At 45.2% G+C, this 18,063-nt stretch overlaps 1 protein-coding gene across 2 annotated transcripts in view; it reads right to left on the reverse strand.

Annotated features, from left to right (window-relative positions):
* Nucleotides 1-4,182: 4,182 nt before the first annotated feature.
* Nucleotides 4,183-18,063, reverse strand: part of LOC115292424 (caspase-14-like) — a 14,591-nt gene continuing 710 nt past the window's right edge. The window contains exons 2-7 of one of the 2 annotated variants that reach the window (XM_029940526.1): nt 16,956-17,008; nt 15,367-15,516; nt 11,305-11,530; nt 10,495-10,611; nt 6,497-6,606; nt 4,183-4,945 (exon numbers count right to left, since the gene is read on the reverse strand). In XM_029940526.1, coding sequence (XP_029796386.1) covers nt 4,844-4,945; nt 6,497-6,606; nt 10,495-10,611; nt 11,305-11,530; nt 15,367-15,516; nt 16,956-17,008 — 758 coding nt within the window. In that variant the 3' untranslated portion in view covers nt 4,183-4,843. Of the gene's footprint in view, nt 4,946-6,496; nt 6,607-9,370; nt 9,842-10,494; nt 10,612-11,304; nt 11,531-15,366; nt 15,517-16,955; nt 17,009-18,063 lie in introns of those variants that run through there. The other variant, XM_029940527.1, reaches the window with a different exon arrangement.

Raw genomic sequence — 18,063 nt, forward strand, 5'->3', positions numbered from 1 at the left:
AAAAAAAAAAAGGAAGCCCTGCACATTAAAAGACGGTAGAGACAGCCAAGTTACTAAGTTCTGTATTAGGTTTCCATCTTTGCTGCACCTGTGAATCACGTGGGGCGCTTTTAAACATAGGCCCAACGCAGATTTTAAAAATCTGGTTAAAAAAAAATTTTTAAAGAGCGCGCACGCGTGGGCGAGCGAAGGCGGGAGGGGCAGAGGGGACAGGAGCCCAAGTCGCAGGTTTATCTTGCTAAGCTACCCAGATACTCCAAAAATCTGATTTTTTAAATTGAAGCATTGCAATAAAACACATTTGTGTATACTGTGAAATGATCACCACAATAAATCTAGTTAAGATCTGTCGCCATCCAGTTTCAAAAAGTGTTTTGTGATGAGAACTTTTCACCCTTGTAGCAACGGTGAAATAACCCAATATAGGTATTATTAACTATTAGTCACCATGTGGTGTACCACATTCCCAGGACTTTAAAAAAATCTTGTTTTTTAAAAAGATTTTTTTTAAATGTTTATTTTTGAGAGAGAGCGCTAGTGGGGGAGGGGCAGAGCAAGTGAGAGAGAACCAGAAGCAGGCTCCAGCCTCTAAGCCTCTGAGCAGTCTCAGCAGAGCCTGATGTGGGACTCGAACTCATGAACCACCAGATCATGACCTGAGCCAAAGTGTGACGCTTAAACAACTGAACCACCCATGTGCCCCAAAAATCTGGTTCTTTTTTTTTTTTTAAGATTGGTTTATTTATTTATTTACATTTTTTAATGTTTATTTTTAAGAGACAGAGCACCTGTAAGCAGGGGAGGGGCAGAGAGGAGGGAGGGCACAGAGGATCCAAAGGCGGCCTCCAGGCTGACAGCAAAGAGCCTGATTTGAGGCTCGAACTCATAACTGTGAGATCATGACCTGAGCTGAAGTTGGATGCTCAACCCACTGAGCTACCCAGGTGCCCCCCAAAAATCTGGTTCTTAAAAGTCCCTAGATAATTTTAATGTGCAACCAGGATGAGAACTACAAATATACTAGTATGGAAACTGGTGAGTTGTTTTCTTCTCATTTCCAGTGTTTTTGAAATTTCTTGAGGGATCACAGGTTGTTTTAAACTGAAATGGAACAAAACCCCATTGCAGCTGATAGAGAAGGAAAGAAGAAAACTTACACATGGCTTTAAGCATCTTTAGAAACTGCTGAAAATCTCTGGAGACATTTTGGCTCTCAAAGAAAAAAATTGCTCTATATGCACCTAGAACAGGTGGCTTTTCGGGGCAGTTTCCTGACTTCTCTGGAGGGCCTTCCGCCACACTCCTGAACCCCCTTAGCAGCTCCCTTCCGTATGCACCCTGCAGTCCCAGGACCGCGTCCTTTGCTACAAGCAAGACACTGTACTGTAATTGTGTTTAGGTGTTATTTCCACAAAACGGTATTTTTCTCACAACACAACTTTGCTCTTGAGAACTATTCTGCATGATAAACATCCTTGGGAAGGAAATGAGTCAACGAAAGTGCAAAGATGAAGAAGGTACTGTCATAAACCATGGTGAGGAGCCGTTGGCGCAGGAGGGCCCTGTCCAAGGAATCCTGTAGCTGGCAAAGTGTCCTCCCCAGCTTGTAGCATCCCTGTTGTCTGCACAAGTCCCCACAACATTTTTATCTGTTTTTTAAAACAATTGGTTTTTTCAAATATGTATTTATTTGAGGGGGGAGGGGCAGAGAGAGAAGGGAGAATCAGAAGCAGGCTCAGCGCTCAATCCCACCAGCTCTGAGATCATGACCTGAGCCGAAGTCGGATGCTTAACCAACCGAGTCACTCAGGCACCCCCCTCCCCCTCTGCCCTTTTAAAATAAAAATCTCCGAGCCTTCCTTTGGCAAACTTTTGATCTTGGGGGTTCATATTTAAAAACACAAAAACCTGGCAAAATTGTGTGAGGGCATGTGGCATCGGATGGCTAGAGGAGTCCCTAATCTGATTTACGGAGAGCTGGCCTCAGGCTTCAAGTTCATCTTGGGCACCCTTCCACCTCCCTCTCTAACCAGACTTCCCCCTTGCTCCTCCACCCGCGTGTCTGGTACCCGGCCATGCTCCAGTCCTCTCCAGAACTCTCACCTGCCGTGGCCTGAGCAATCAAAGGAACTGTCCCCTGGTTGTCCTGAAGCGCTCTCGCTCCCCTTAGTCAACGGTGTGGTCCTGTCTGTCTGTTGAAAGGGTTCTGTCTTACAACTTTTCTCGCTCACTTGGCCCTTTTTGTCTTGTATTACATCATGCACTGGACTCCCAGCAGTGCCACGTGCTACCTGGGCCTGTGAATGAGCCCCTTCACCTCTCAGGAAACAAGAGCTACTCCTGTTTCAGCTGCGGCCGTCCCTCTGAAATGAGCCCCTGGGCCTAAGGTCTGAGGATTGCACAGGACGCAAACGAACAGAGAAGGCTCACCTGATGTTCCTATTTTATGAACCAAGGTGACATTTTAATGCCCTATAAAAAAAGCAAAGTTACGTATCAAATGTCAAAACTCAGAAAAGTTTTAAAAATGAAACACACATACATAGACTTGAAAAATCACATTAACTAAAAAGGACACAATTGTCCCTGAAATGGAGATAGGCCTGGCGGTTCTGGGTTGCTTCAGTCATCGTGACCCTCAATCTTCAGGGCGTTTTCACCAGCACCTGCAGCCTCATGCAGGCCAAATGGTCTTACGCAACTGCCGGCTTGAACCTCTAGGAGCAGGAATGGCCACACCAGCAGCGTATTCACCAATAGTTCACTGAGAAGCCAAAGTTCACAGAAGTCCAGTGACTGAATGAGTTCTCAGCCGAGCCAAACCTCCTTTTATGATGTGGAAACCAGGGTGTAGTATAGTCCAAAGTTACACAGAAAGTTCGGACAGAAGCACAATGAAAGGTTATCTTCAGTCCAGAGTTTGTTAACTCTAAAAACACTGGTCTACATAGTTTTCCTTCTGGTGGGATGGGACCCAAGTTGCACCCTAAAGAATGCGTGGGACAGAGGAAGCATACAGTGAGAACAAAGGACATTTCAGGCGGGAGGGAGAGAATGAGCCATGATAACATAGCCAAGAGCATTCATTCAACATTCATTAATCCACAAGCCTGATTCTGCGAGATGGGGTTCCTGAGGGGGGGGCACATCCTCCTGTGTGGCCAAGACCCAGGACAAGCAGGCGGTACACAAGGAGTATAGGTTAAGGCCTGACAGAGAAGGACTCGGAATATTCTCCTAGGGGAATCTGAGTATATTCGGCAGGCAGTGGGGAGTCAGAGGATTCTTAACAATGGGATGGGTTTTGTGAAGAGATTTAAGGGACATGTAGGTTGACTTACAACTTACTGAGTTAAAGGGGCCACAGGACACCCAGGCGGGTGGGGATGACTGGGAGGTGGCCAGATGCACAGAGGTAATGAGGCAAGGTCTGACGAGTGGACCAAACAATGAAAAGACAGAGACTCGCCATTCAGGAAACATTTTCACAGTGCTTCTCTGTCTTAAGGCACGGACGGACGCTGGGCTACAGAAAGGAATGAGACACGCAGCCTCTGGGAGCTTATAACTGAACTGGACAGAGATTAATGGCCGCGACACGGTCCTTTAAGTACATACAGCAGGGCTAAAGGCTGCCAAAGAAAAGCGCGGGGTCTGAGAGCACTCAGGAAGAGCTGACCAGCACAAGGGCCTGGCTGTGCACGGGAAGCTCGTCCCAGACCCTGCGGGGCAGAAAGCGCTGGAGTGGAACAGAGCTTTCTTTTTTTTTTTTTTAATGTTTTTTAAAAATTTATTTTATTTTATTTTTTTAATTTTTAATGATTTTTATTTATTTTTGAGAGACAGAGATAGTGTGAGCAGGGGAGGGTCAGAGAGAGAGGGAGACACAGAATCTGAAGCAGGCTCCAGGCTCTGAGCTAGCTGTCAGCACGGAGCCCGATGCGGGGCTTGAACTCATGAACTGTGAGATCATGACCTGAGCTGAAGCCGGCCACTTAACCGACTGAGCCACCCAGGCGCCCCTAAAATTTATTTTTGAGAGACAGAGAGAAAAAGCGTGAGCAGGGGAGGGTCAGAGAGAGAGGGAGACACAGAATCCAAAGACAGGCTCCAGACTCCGAGCTGTCAGCACAGAGCCTGACGCGGGGCTTGAACCCACGAACCGTGAGATCATGACCTGAGCCGAAGCCGGACCCTTAACCGACTGAGCCACCCAGCCGCCCCTGGAACAGAGCTTTCCAGGCAGAGAAAACAGCAGTTCGGAGGGACTGCGCAGCAAGGAAGAGGCTGGGGAGTGGGTGGAAGGTGGAAACACGAGGCATCAGGGGCACAAAGTAGAAATGGAGCCGCCCCGGTCAGACTCGAGAATGGCTTATGGGGTCAAGAAGGAGACGAGAACAATACGGGAGGAATCCAGTGAAACACGACACCACATAAAGACAGTTCTTGAAGACTAAGCCAAGAAAATGAGGATGAACACCAGCACCAAAGTGGGAGAGGGTGGAGTGTGATCAGTAAGGGAAGCACATCATAAAAATGGTCCACAAACCGAGCTGGGTTTCCGTGTTTTGCTTAACAGCTTAGGAAACATCATTTTCCAAACACAGTGATCCTTTAAAAGAAGTCGGATTAAAAAAAAAAAAAAGAAGTCGGATTATTTACAAGTATCAAATAAACATGGTTAGATCTTGGAAAAATACCGTATACGTGCAAAATAATTGGAGAAATACAACTGGTGACAGAAATACCACCACAGGACAGCCATCGGAGCTACGCCACAAATGCGCTCCAGTCTGTACACAGTTGGTTATAATGCAGCCCTTTGCTTTTCATCCTCCTGATGTCAAAAGTACACAGATTTAGTTAAAGTCGACTCCATGACAAGCGATACTTTTATGGGCTCCTCGTGTAGATGAAATTCGGTGTGCACCACTCTGTTATTCACCTGGAAGATTGAAAGCAAAAACCGTTCAAAGGCCCTGAGCGAAAGCCTGTAGTCAGCCCTGGAGCGTGAGATGCCAGAATTCTACGCATTTCGGAAAGCACCATGCAAACGACAGTAGAGACGTACATTAAACCATGTACCTGGAATGCAGCTTTCAGGACCCCAGGGTCCCTGGGTTTGGGCTCAACCTGCCCCTGGGGATTCGTAGGCAAGGTATTAACCCTTTATGGGCAATTGGTAACACGAGGTAAAGTAAAAGGGTTGGGTTATGTTATGTCCAAAGCACCTAGCGGCCCGATAATCCCAACGTTGGCCATCAATACCTCAACCACCTGCAACGTCACTAGGCCGCGAGGGTCTTTAATGCTCGATTCTGGATTTTTTTTTCTTTGCCAGTGTCTCCTCAGCAAGTGCTTTAAAAATGAAGGATGTTCAGTCAAGGGCTTAAAGAACACGGGTCAGCCACACAATTTTTCAGCTAGCCTTAGCTACAGTGGATTTCCATTTACCGTTGGTTAAATTTGTCTTTCTTATATTCCCGAGACGCTGACAAGAAACTCTTTTCTTAGAGGAAGTCAGCAATACAAGATACTCAGGAATATGTCTTGAATGAGCGTCAAAATTGTCTGTGCTCCCTCTCTTTCACAACGTGCCCCAAGCTCTTACCTCAAATGAGGTAGAAAGGAGTTTTATGGGCTGTGAAGCATCAGATGTAAAATATTAACATGAAATCTTTCTATTTAAGGAAACAGAAATAGTTCCCATACCTTGGGGAGGTGGGGAGTAATTAGTTTGTAATTGTGATTAGGGCATGACCTCCAGCAGCACTGTGACGAGGCTGGGGTGCCAGCTCGGCCACCGATTGGCCCCCACGTGTCACAGGGGCTGTGGATCCCAGGAGGTACCTGAGGGGCGTTGGAAGGAACTGGATTCGTATCTGGGAGGCGTAGAGAATAGTAATGGGTGTGGGGTGAGCCATGCCATCAACGTTAGCATCACTGTTACTTCTATAATCTTTGCTAATTAGCTCTCTGTGAGCGTAAAACTCTCAGACCGAGAAGAAAATTACTCTTCCGCGCTGATGTGATAAGCTACAATACTTGGGCCATTCTCCAAACTAGGGCTCGTGCATAACATCTACTGCTATTATTGGCCACGCGTTCATTCAATGAATCTTTACTACGGGCTACGAGCTGGAGAGACAGATGTGAACTGGAGTCTGTCCTTAGAGAAGTCCTAAGGCTCTGCCTTCTCTAGGGGAGCGGAGTCGGGCCGGAGCTACCGCACTGGCGGGCTACAGAGCAGACAGCGTCTTTAAAGGTCACCGAAAGCCCAATGTACTCCGACAGCAACAATAGCCAGTGTCGCTCCGGTTTCCCCCAGCAGCTGGCTCAACCATGGGAATGCCACAGTCATTGTAACTCGTGATCAGCCCGTCACTCCCAAGCAACCTTTCAGTACCTGTCCTATTTTCATGGCTAAAGTCAATCTCATGAAAATGCTCCGATCCGGTGCATGGATGAAGCACGTGCTCACTTAGAATTTACTTACTTTGGTGAAAAAGTCGGCGATGTGGCACTTATTTCCGTGCTGTTTAAAGACCTCAGCCATTGCTTCAATCATCACCGAGCCGGTGCGCGGGTGCCGTAAGGCGACGTGATCTACAAAGTGAAAGTATTTCGTCTGTTTTCCTCCTCCGTTTGCACCCAAGTTTTTCTTTAACCCATAGTTAAACCTACAGCATGGCTTTGAACCGAGAATACAGAAGCATTCTTGTATTAATAGAAGTGCCTGGGGCCATAAGAGACACAGACCCAAAAACAGGAAGCACTGAGCCTCCCAGGGGACTCCTGGAACCAACAGCACGGAACTCCTCAAGAGCGCAATTCTCTTAGATGAATTTTTAAAATAAAACTTTTCAAATATCCATACAAGGAGAAGGCAAAGTTTAACAAACTCACATATAATCATCCCCCAAATTCAACAGTTATCATTTTGCCGTATTTCCTTCATTTATCCCTTCTTTCTCTATTTTTTAATGTTTATATATTTATATTTGAAGGGGGGAAGACAGAGAGAGAAAGAACCTTAAGCAGGCTCGCACTGTCTGCGCAGAGCCCAACGCAGGCCTCAAACACATGAACCATGAGTTTGTGACCTGAGCCGAAATCAAGAGTCAGATGACTAGCCAACTGAGCCTCCCAGGTTCCCCCCTCTATTTTTTTTTTTTATTTCTGACTTTTGCTATAGGATTTTAACTTAAATACCCACCAAATATATCCATGTAGAATTTATTTTGGGGTCCTCAAAAAAGTTTAGTAGAATTATTTTTATTAGCAGTTAGATGAAAAAACATGAAACGTGCCTGTTTTTAGTGTTGGAAATTTGATGGGAATATCAAAATCGTACCCTCTGATAATAAATCTAGGTTGGAACAAAAAAAAAACCATGTATACATCTTTGCAATCTCAAAGTAGGCAAAGGTTTCTTAGAACACCAAAAGCATAAACCACAAAAGAAAAAAAGTGCTAAATTGGATTTCATCAAAATTAAAACCTTTATGAAACATGTTATTAAGAAAATGAAAAGCAAACCACAAATTGGGAGAAATATTTGCAATACATACCAGGCAAAGAACTTGTATCCAGAATATATAAATAATTCTTACAACTTCCTAAGAAAACCAACAACCCAATAAAAAATTGGGCAATAGACATGAACAGACATTTAGCAGAAGAAGACATGTGAATGGCCAACATGTACAGCAAAAGATCATCACTGGTGTCCCAGAAGCAAATTAAAGCCACAAGGCGATACTACTCTACACCCGTCTGACTGTCTAAAATTTAAAAACAGATCAAACCAACTGATAATGATAGGGAGCAACTGGAACTCTCGCAGACTGCTGGTGGGAATGTAATGATACAGCCTGGACTCTGAAAAAGAATTTTCAACTTGGCAGTTTCTTTAAAAGTCAAACATATCTACTCTGTGGACCAACCATTCTACTTCTCCGCCTTTACCCAAGGAAAACAAAAACAGATACCCAAAGACTTACACACGTGTGGTCACAACAGCTCTATCTGTAAAAACAAAACCTAGAAACAAATGTTCAATAACAAGTGAATGGCTGAGCACCTTGTGTTAACACTGTGTTATGTTCACGCAACTACTCAGAAATAAAAAGGAATGCGCTACTGATACATAAAATGACATGGGTAAACCATAAGATCATTATGCTCAGTGGAAGAAGTCAGGAAGGGAGGGAGGGAGGGAGGGACATACATGCTATAAAACTCCAGTTATATAAAATTCCAGGAAATATAATCTAATCTGTGGTAACAGAAAACACAACTGTGGTGACCCGGGATGGGGAGGGAGGCAGGCACAGATTATAACATGAGGAAACTTGTTGAGGTGACAGAAATATTTGCTTGATCATGGTGGTGTCATGAATGTATACTTCGATCTGTTCAAACAGCATACGTGGACTATTACAGCTCGTACTTTAATTATATCTCCATAAGGTTGTAAACAAACACAGAACATATCTGTTTGTGTGGAACTATCAGGAAAGTCAGTACTGCACCTCTTAGAGTAAACCTGAATCACATCGCAACGTTTGACAATCCATCCATCCAGTGTTCCTCAAACTGCAGGATTGCCCAATCATCAGCCAAGAAGTCAATTTCACAGATTGACACTGCAGTGTTTAGGGGCGCCTGGGAGGCTCAGTCGGTAAAGCGTCTGACCCTTGATCTCAGCTCAGGTCCTGATCTCATGGTTGTCAGTTCGAGCCCCACGTCAGCTCTGTGCTTGGGATTCTGTCTCTCCGTCTCTCTGCCCCTTCCCCTCTTACACTTGTCTCTCTCTCTCAAAATAAATTTAAAAATATGAAACTGCCTTTTTTTATAATGGGATAAAATGGGATATAGCAGAAAATATTAAAATACATAATGGAGCAAGGGCAGTTATAATTTATAAAGCTAGTGTGTTACATGTATATTTATACTTTTACATAAATATATGTGGTAGACTATAATGAACTGTATTTTTTAAAATTTTTTTTAATGCTTTATTTATATTATTTTTGATACAGAAGAGACAGAGCATGAGAGGGGGAGGGTCAGAGAGAGAGGGAGACACAGCATCTGAAACAGGCTCCAGGCTCTGAGCTAGCTGTCAGCACAGAGCCTGACGCGGGACTCGAACCCACGAACGTGAGATCTGACCTGAGCCGAAGTCGGAGGCTTAACCGACTGAGCCACCCAGGTGCCCTTTTTAAAAATTTTTAATGCTTCTTTATTTTTGAGAGAGAGACAGTGAGAGCCAGAGAGGGGCTGAGCGAGAGAGAGGGAGACCCAGAATCGGAAGCAGGCTCCAGGCTCTTAAGCTGTCAGCACAGAGCCTGACGTGGGGCTTGAATTCAGGAACCGTGAGATCATGACCTGAGCCGAAGTTGGATGCTTAACTGACTGAGCTGCCCAGGGGCCCCTTAGTGAACTACATATTTTATCAATTCTTATATTGAAGTTTTTCCCCTCACTTTGGCATCTCTGAAATCTGGACATGCCGTAGAATCTAGTCTGTGTCACAGAGTAATTAACTGGTAGCTTCTTGAGGACACAAAATAATGGTCTATCTTACAATCAAGGCATTCGATGTGATGAAACACAATAGCTCTTTCTCCCTGTGGGCTGTGGCAAAGAACATCTGAAAGCCTCTGACTTCACATGGTCCGCAAGCCCTGTGGAGACTCATGGGCCAGTCCGCAAAGCGAAAATCAGTGTAGCTGCCAAGGATCTTATTAAGTGAAAGACTGTAAGTCTCTTGTTGCTTTGACAATAATCAGTGGTCATAAGTCCATGGTCACGGGATCAGTCCTCAGGACAGATTCTAGGCCGCAAAAAAATGAGTCTGATGAGTAAAGGTGGAGAACTTTAAACTCTGGCTGAAAGCTAGTGAATTTCCACAGATCTGCCAAACATCAAATTACAAAGTCGTTAGGACCCGATTCCCCCGAAATTGCATTACAGAATCGTTTCGATGACTCTGGCCAGAGAACATGAGCTACAACCACTCACGAGGCTGAACACACGTAGCCAATGGACAGATGAAAATGCACGGTAGCTTCTCTCACATACAGGTGCCACGGCTCTGTCACAAGCCAAGAGGGACAGGCTCCTCACATAAAACAATTTTCTTAAAGATTGAAGGTCTCAAGTATAGCAAATGGCAGAACTAGGTTTTGGGCCAAGATCTTTCTCATGCGAGAGCCAATGATCTTATTCACCACGCGACGCTTTGCTCAGAAGTGTGTGTGCTCCTAGAAGAAGGGTCTGCTTCCTCTGTTTAGAGGTGCCAGCCCACCATCTCTAAGCATCGGGACGTTTGTGAAGGGAGATGGATGGGTTAACGAAAAATTCTCCTGATAGACGCCCATTTGTAAGGCACAGATAATTAAGAAACAAAGATTCTGAGAATCGTCACGGAGGACCCAGCCCCTGCAGCAGCACGTGCGTGTCGCTGCCCCCGCCCCGGCCGCTCACCTGCCTGGGTGGGGTAGATGATGAAGTAGTCGCTGAAAGTGGGCAGCCTGCTCCTCTCAGACACATCATCAGACTCCATGGGCTCGTCGTCTGTCTCCACACCATTATCTCTTTTCTCTATTTTTTGAAGAACAGAAATACCAAACTACAGTAATGCACCATTGACACCAGGAACCCTTCATCAATGTCCCAACAAGCTTGTATCTCCAACAAGATGGAGAAGTACCCGCAGAAGCTATAGAGGTTGGCTGCCGGCCCCACAGGTCACCTGGCGTCACATGGACGGTGTGTGGCCCTTGGAATCGGCACACACCTCTCTCAGACCGGAGGCTCGGTGGCCCACATCACGACGTGGGGGACTCGGACCACTCCTCAGCCAGGGTTAACGATTCCTTCCCAGGTAGGATTCCCATCTATCCCTTCTTCCCAGCCCAAAGCCTCCAGGACACAAAGTCCCATCAGCTGAGGGGCCTCTGATTGTAAACAAACAAATTAATATTTTTAACTTCCTTTTTTTACATTTTTTCTCACATGTATTCATTTTTGAGAGTGAGAAAGACAGTGTGAGCAGGGGAGGGTCAGAGGCGTTGGGAGACACAGATCCGAAGCAGGCTCCAGGCTCTGAGCTGTCAGCATGGAGCCCAAGGGGGAGCTTGAACTCACGGACCACGAGATTATGACCTGAGCCGAAGTCAGCTTAACGGACTAAGCCACCCAGGTGCCCCAATTTTTTAAACTTCTTTTTCTTTCCTCAATCATCTATATGAGGACTTCCTAGAAACATGACTATACCAAGAAGTCTCCACTCACCTCCTCTGCAGGCCTGGATTATAAAGATCTTTGGTTTCTCTTGAAGTGCTGGACAATTTTTATTATTAAACATTTCAAAAATGTCCTCCAGGCTGACTTTTTCACCATTCTTCATCTTAATAAAGCCTTTCTCCCCATGGGACATAAGAGTAACAAGGCAACAGCCAACATCATCCTTAATTTCATTGAGTCCATCACGAAATGATGATATTTTCCCAAGTAACTCCTGTAAAATAGGATAACATATCCAAAATAAATGGAGAGAAGTAAAATCAGAAACGCTGGAGATGGTCCTTTTCATAGGCAATCTGAGGACACGAGAAATGTGAAAATAAGCATATCTCAGGCCGGGCTAGCAGGAGCTAAGTATCAGCTCAAGAACTTGTCACTCCCCTTTTGGATGCGCTCAGAACTCACATAATTTCTTCCTGGGCCATTTGCTCTCGTTTAACGGAATTAGGGCATTTCTGATTCTCTACTGTGGAAAATGTAATGATAGCTGCCCAAAGGGTTGGTGTATGTAAATCTTTATTAACCTATTTTAACATACAAAAGTTATTATTTTCTAAAATTAATGCCCTCAAGAAGCTCGAAGTGGAAGGGAGTGGTGGGAGCTGCCAGAAAAAAGCAAGGCGGGAATGGCGGCCATTCTGTTCCCATACCCCTTGCAGCCAAGATTCTAGCCCCTTCAATAGAGCATGTAAAAGTTGAAGTCTAAATATGGGAAATGAAGAGCCAAAACTCTTTTGATATTTTTAAAAATATCATGACTATCTAGAAATACATAATAATCAAGCAAGTAACTATTGGAACCAGAGGCCAGTGAGCTGACTGGACACAACATTAACTCACAAAGATCTAACATCCCCCCCCCCCCCCCCCCCCCCCCCCCCCCCCCCCCCCCCCCCCCCGTTACCTGGCAACAATGTTTTAAACCCCGTAACATAAAAGGGGGCCCCATTCATGGTCGCCCAAACTAGGAACAAACCTAAATAACACACATTATCTAAATGAAGAAAAGGATACAGCTTTACGAAAGAGGGGACAAAATCATGACACGCCCACGCTTCTCTTAATGCTACTGATTCGCCAGCCCACTCCAAACGAATCTCAGTCCAGCGTCATGGCAATCAAAACCCCAAAGGCTCTCAGTGGAACTTAGCCAGGTTATTCTCAAGGTCATAGAGGACACACAATGCTCAAAAACAGCCAAGCATAGCGCCTGGGTGGCTCAGTCGGTTAAGCCTCCAGCTTCGGCTCAGGTCAGATCTCACATTTGTGGGTTCGAGCCCCGCGTCGGGCTCTGTGCTGACAGCTAGCTCAGAGCCTGGAGCCTGCTTCTGGTTCTGTGTCTCCTTCTCTCTCTGCCCCTCCCCCTCTCATGCTCTGTCTCTCTCTGTATCAAAAATAAATAAAACATAAAAAAAAAATTAAAAAAAACCAAAAACAGCCAAGCATATTCATGAGCAAAAGAAAAAAAAAGAAAAAAGAGACAGAGAGAGAAGAGAGATCTTATTAGACGTCAAAATGTCCTTAAAAATCCTGGTGAATGAAGCAGGGATATACTGGCTTAAGTATAAACAAATATGTGAATGGAATATTTTAGGTTCTAGAAACCAACTGAATTGTATATGGGGATTTATTTCATGATAAAGGCAGAGTTTCATTTTTATTTTTTTATTTTTAAATTGTTTATTGCCAAGTTGATTTTCATATAATACCCAGTGCCCTTCCTTGGAAGTGCTCCCCTTCCCTTCCCCCCTCCTTCCTCGGCCCTCAGTTTGTTCTCAGCATTCAAAAGTCTCTCATGATTTAAAAGGCAGAGTTTTAAATATGCGGGGAAGGAAATATTATTCACTAAATGTTGAGCCAACAAACTATCCGTGTGGATAGAAGGTGAGGCTTCCTGTCTCACACCGCTCCAAAAATAAGATTCCAGGTAGAAAAACCTTAAACTATACAAATGTTAGAGAAAAATAATTTAAACATTTTTTAAGTTGGGAAGGCATGGAGTTTAATCAAGACACAAAAAAACAAGAAGCTGGCAAGAAAGACTGAGACGTTTACTCACAAAAAAATTAAAAGACTTCCATATGATTTAGGACAACGAAAAACCATAAGTCACAGGGTAAGAGAAAAATATTTGCATTACATTTTGTAAATGAATAATATCCAGGAAAATAACTATGAGAACAAGAAAAAGGCCACGCAGTAGGAGAAAGGGCAACGGAGACAGAATGGATAATTTACAGATGGAAAAAAATGGCCAAAGGATTAACCTTAGTTTAACCAAACTAAGAATCAGAAAAACGAAACTCAGAACACTAAAATACTTTTACCTGTAACATCGCTAAATATTTATAAACATTGCCAGGTGGAAGGAAAAGCCACTACCTAACACCTTTAGGAGCATAAACTAAAAGAACATTGGCAGTTTCTGCCATTTGAATGAAAAGGACAGGATGAAAAATCATGCAGCATGTAGGGGCGCCTGGGTGGCTCAGTCGGTTAAGCATCTGGCTTCGGCTCAGGTCATGATCTCGCAGTTCGTGGGTTCGAGCCCCGTGTCGGGCTCTGTGCTCACAGCTCAGAGCCTGGAGCCTGCTTCCGATTCTGTGTCTCCCTCTCTCTCTGACCCTCCCCTGCTCATGCTGTCTCTGTCTCTCAAAAATAAATAAAAAACATCAAGAAAAACCCCACCATGCAGTATGTAAATGATTCTGGTACAATCCCGGAGGAAAATGAAAGGGTCTATTTTTACCTTTGAGGTCGTAATAAAATTGAAGGTTATTGGGCACTTGCTCTAAGCCAGATACTATCCCGGAAATTCTGACACACAGTAGCTCATCGGTTACCACTACAGCTCTCCCAGATAAATTACTGTCATCACCCCCATTTCAGAGAGAAGAAAGTAGTCAATTTCAGGCAGGGGATTGCTAAAGCTATACCAGTAACAGACACTTGGGGCCAGAAAATTCTTTGCTGTGGGGGCTGTCCTGGGCATTGTAGCACCCACTAGATGCCTTTAGGACCCTCCAGTTGTGACAACCAGAGATGGCTCCAGATATGGTCAAATGAGGGGATCAGATCACCCTCAGCTAAGGACCAGATCTAAGGTGCCAAGTAGCGAGGACTCCAGGCAGTCGGGAGCACCGAGGCAGTCGGCAGCATTCACAGCCCCCTGCTTTGCTGTTCCTTGACATCCATTAGCAGTGACTCCTGCGATCTAAGAAGGGCTTTCCTATGTTACTACTGTCCCTAAATAAGGGCAGGTCTAAGTCATGAATCAGCTAGAGTCAAAGCGATCAAACGGAGTTCCCACCATCCTCTTGCCCCTCAGGTTTTCAGTATAATCTAGTTAAGTCACCATGCACTTCTGCCCAGCACTATTGGCTCCCTCTCCACGCTTCTCCCAGGGTCCCCAGGGACTCCGCAGGGCTCACGCTGCTGGAATCCCTGTGGCCTGCCTCCTGGTGACCTCTCAAAGGGGTTTTCTTCGTCTTTCCTGCTCCCAAAAGCTCTGGAACTTGCCAACTCCAGACTCCTGCCTTGTCCGTGGGCCTCCTTGCCCAACTTGCCATGGACACCTTCTGGGGGGGTCCCTTCCCTCTTCAGCTGCATGGCCCTAGCCAAGACTGGAGCCCAAGAGGCCCCCACTTGACTGGAAGGGGAGGTAGGGCAGCACACCCTTAGTTTTTTTTTTTTTTGAGAGAGACAGAGAAAGACAAAGCATGAAGGAAGGGAACAGAGAGAGAGGAAGACACAGAATCAGAAGTAGGCTCCAGGCTCTGAGCTGTGAGCACAGAGCCCGACATGGGGCTTGAACCCACGAACTGCAAGATCATGAACCTGAGTCCAAGTTGGACGCCCAACGGACTGAGCCACCCAGGAGCCCCAGCACACACTTAAAATTACAAAAGTATCAAGAATTTTATCGGGAAACACACGTCATTGCTCAGCAGGTCCTGATTCTTACCAGGTGTTAAAACCCAATTTTTTTACAAAAGTAAGGAACATTATAAGATGCAAGTTACGACTGTTCACTTTTGGTTTTGATCTTACCATTTTGTTTGGATCGATGCACGACGTATGCTCAAACTGGCACTGGCCAAGCCACTCGGTCATTAGCATGACGTCCCTGTGAGCCCCCGGTCTGTTCTTCTCCACACACATGAGGAAAGCCTTCCGCTTGCCGCTCAGGTCGTAACGGTCCTATTTTCCAGGAAAGTCAACAATATTTAAACCAAACCAAACTCAGAAATCCAGATATGTCATAGATACAAAATAATGAGTTTCTTTTGGGGATCAATGGTAAGGATTCCCAGCTTGGAGCAGGAACACAACACTGATTGTCTTTCTTATGGAACAGCGGAGGAGGAGGAGGGGGTGGAGGGGGCGGGGAGGCTTGACTTGATTTACAATTCTTTCAAATATCTTGCTTAGACTAGGACGAATAGGCCAATCTTAGTTTCAAATTCCTAGTTAGAACTATCAGTTTAAGGAAATATGGCGGACAGAGAAAAATGGTAAATGACAACACAAGGCTGTAGTCATCAAAATCCAGAATGTGGGACATTCTACGGACAACTCAGTTTCTTCAATAAATAAATAATTTTAAAAAGGCTAAAGAAAGGAGAAGTATCCTAAGTTTGCAGTCTTAAGGCACAAAGCAATCGACTGTAATTGACCCTATATAAATCGGCATCCTAAGTCAAACTATCCACCTGCCAAAGACATAGGAACAAATCTGATTACTAACTGCAACTTTGCAAACATTAAGGAAGCTGTTTTTAGGTAGAATGATGGCACTGTGGTTATGTTTTGAAAAATCTCTTTCTCATGCTAAAGATTTAGAGATTCATGCTCAATTATCTGTAGATGAAAGTGATATATCTGGATTTGCTTTAAAATAACCGGAGGGGTGGAGCAGACAAAACAGGATTGGCTCTGTGTTACTAACTGGCTGCAGCAGGGTCAGAAGAAGGTTGGGCTGGAGTTGGGGAGATTTTGGTTTTTTCTATCCCACTTCAGTATTTGTTTAAAATTTCCATAATAAAAGTTAAAAGAACCAAAGGCTACAAGGAGCAATTTATGCAGTCATCCAAGGCCATACGGCCAGTCACTAAACTTCCACAGAACCTCTGGAGTCTCACTTTTCTAGATTTGCAAAACAGAAGTCACAGCAGTGCCTACCTTCTTCCTAGGTTAATGTATGCACAGTGGCTTTAACTGGCTAATGTTTATCCTTCGCTAGCATAACAAAGAGCAGTGAGATAATACACTGGAGACAACCAAGGAGAGTCTCCTTTAACCAACAACAAGAGCACAAAAAAATGTTAAAACGGCAGCTACAGGGGCGCCTGGGTGGCTCAGTCGGTTAAGCCTCCGACTTTGGCTCAGGTCAGATCTCACGTTCGTGGGTTCGAGCCCCGTGTCAGGCTCTGTGCTGACAGCTAGCTCAGAGCCTGGAGCCTGATTCCTGTTCTGTGTCTCCTTCTCTCTCTGCCCCTCCCCCTCTCATGCTCTGTCTCTATGTATCAAAAATAAATAAAAACATTAAAAAAAAAAAAAAAACGGCAGCTACAGAGGCTGAATAAATACCATCTTTCCTAACCAGTGTGCAGCGGTGGAGTGAGAGCAAAATTACTTACCTGGTCACCATCCACCCAGTCATAGCTTCTCTTTGCAATCTTTCTTGGAATCTCTGCATGAATTTTCATGAAAAAGAGAATAAAAAATGCATTACTGTTTTTTTTGCTTTTGCTTTTGTTTTGTTTTCATTTTAATCAAGATCCACTGTCATTCCTACCAACAGGAAGTCCCTCCCAAGGAGTTCTGTTGCCTCTTAGTGTTGGGGCCCAGTAGGCTTCAACCTCATTTTAGAACAGGTTCCCTGGATTACCAACACCCTCCTTCAAACTCCTGCAGCTAGAAACTTAAAACAGGACTCCCTTCGGCCCCAGCTGGATACAGGGGCCGGAAGAGCCAGGTCGGAGAGAAAAAGGGACAAGGTCTAATTGACATACTACTTGCATGGGTACTTCCTGAAGAGGAGATCAAGACACCGATAAAGGAATGAATCTGGAAAAAACCCCACTTTGTCAACGGTCTAAAGAGGTGGTGACAAAAGTGAGCGTGACTCACTAACCGCGGAGGGAAGACACAAACGTCGGGTAGGGTGCAGGAAAAGCAAGGGCAGTCAAGGCTCCCCAGGGCCAGGGTCTGGCCTGTAGGCCACGTCTGGTGGGCCATTACAGGTGTGATGCATTACACATCCACACAAAATCAGCCACAGTAACACATCGGGCAGCTCGATCAGATCACAGCATGCTGGCGGCAGAGGTCAGCGACGGTGCCCATCTCAATGGCTCCCGCGCCAAATGCTACTTCCTCTCTCTCCTCTTTCTCAGACACAGATGATGCACACACACGTTTATTAAATCGGAGCCTAACCTCCCTGACCCTGTTCCATACGACATTTCTTGATCATAAGCCACATCTTCCTAGATTTACAGCAAATGGTGTCATGGTGTGCAAGAGCCCCTCCCCCCCATACGCCCCCTGGAGATGTGACTGTGGGGTTTCCAACACTGGGCTTCCGCTGCATCCTCTGGAAACCTCCCGCATCATAATCCCTAGGAGGTACTTGTTAACAAAGCATCTCAGGCCTGCCGAGTCGATCTACTCTTGGAGCCCACGCCAAAACGTGCCGGTAAACCCCGGTGGCCACTCTGACGCATCACTCGGACTCCGCACCTG

Source organism: Suricata suricatta, chromosome 5 (assembly GCF_006229205.1).
Source record: "Suricata suricatta isolate VVHF042 chromosome 5, meerkat_22Aug2017_6uvM2_HiC, whole genome shotgun sequence".
NCBI classification, from domain to species: domain Eukaryota; kingdom Metazoa; phylum Chordata; class Mammalia; order Carnivora; family Herpestidae; genus Suricata; species Suricata suricatta.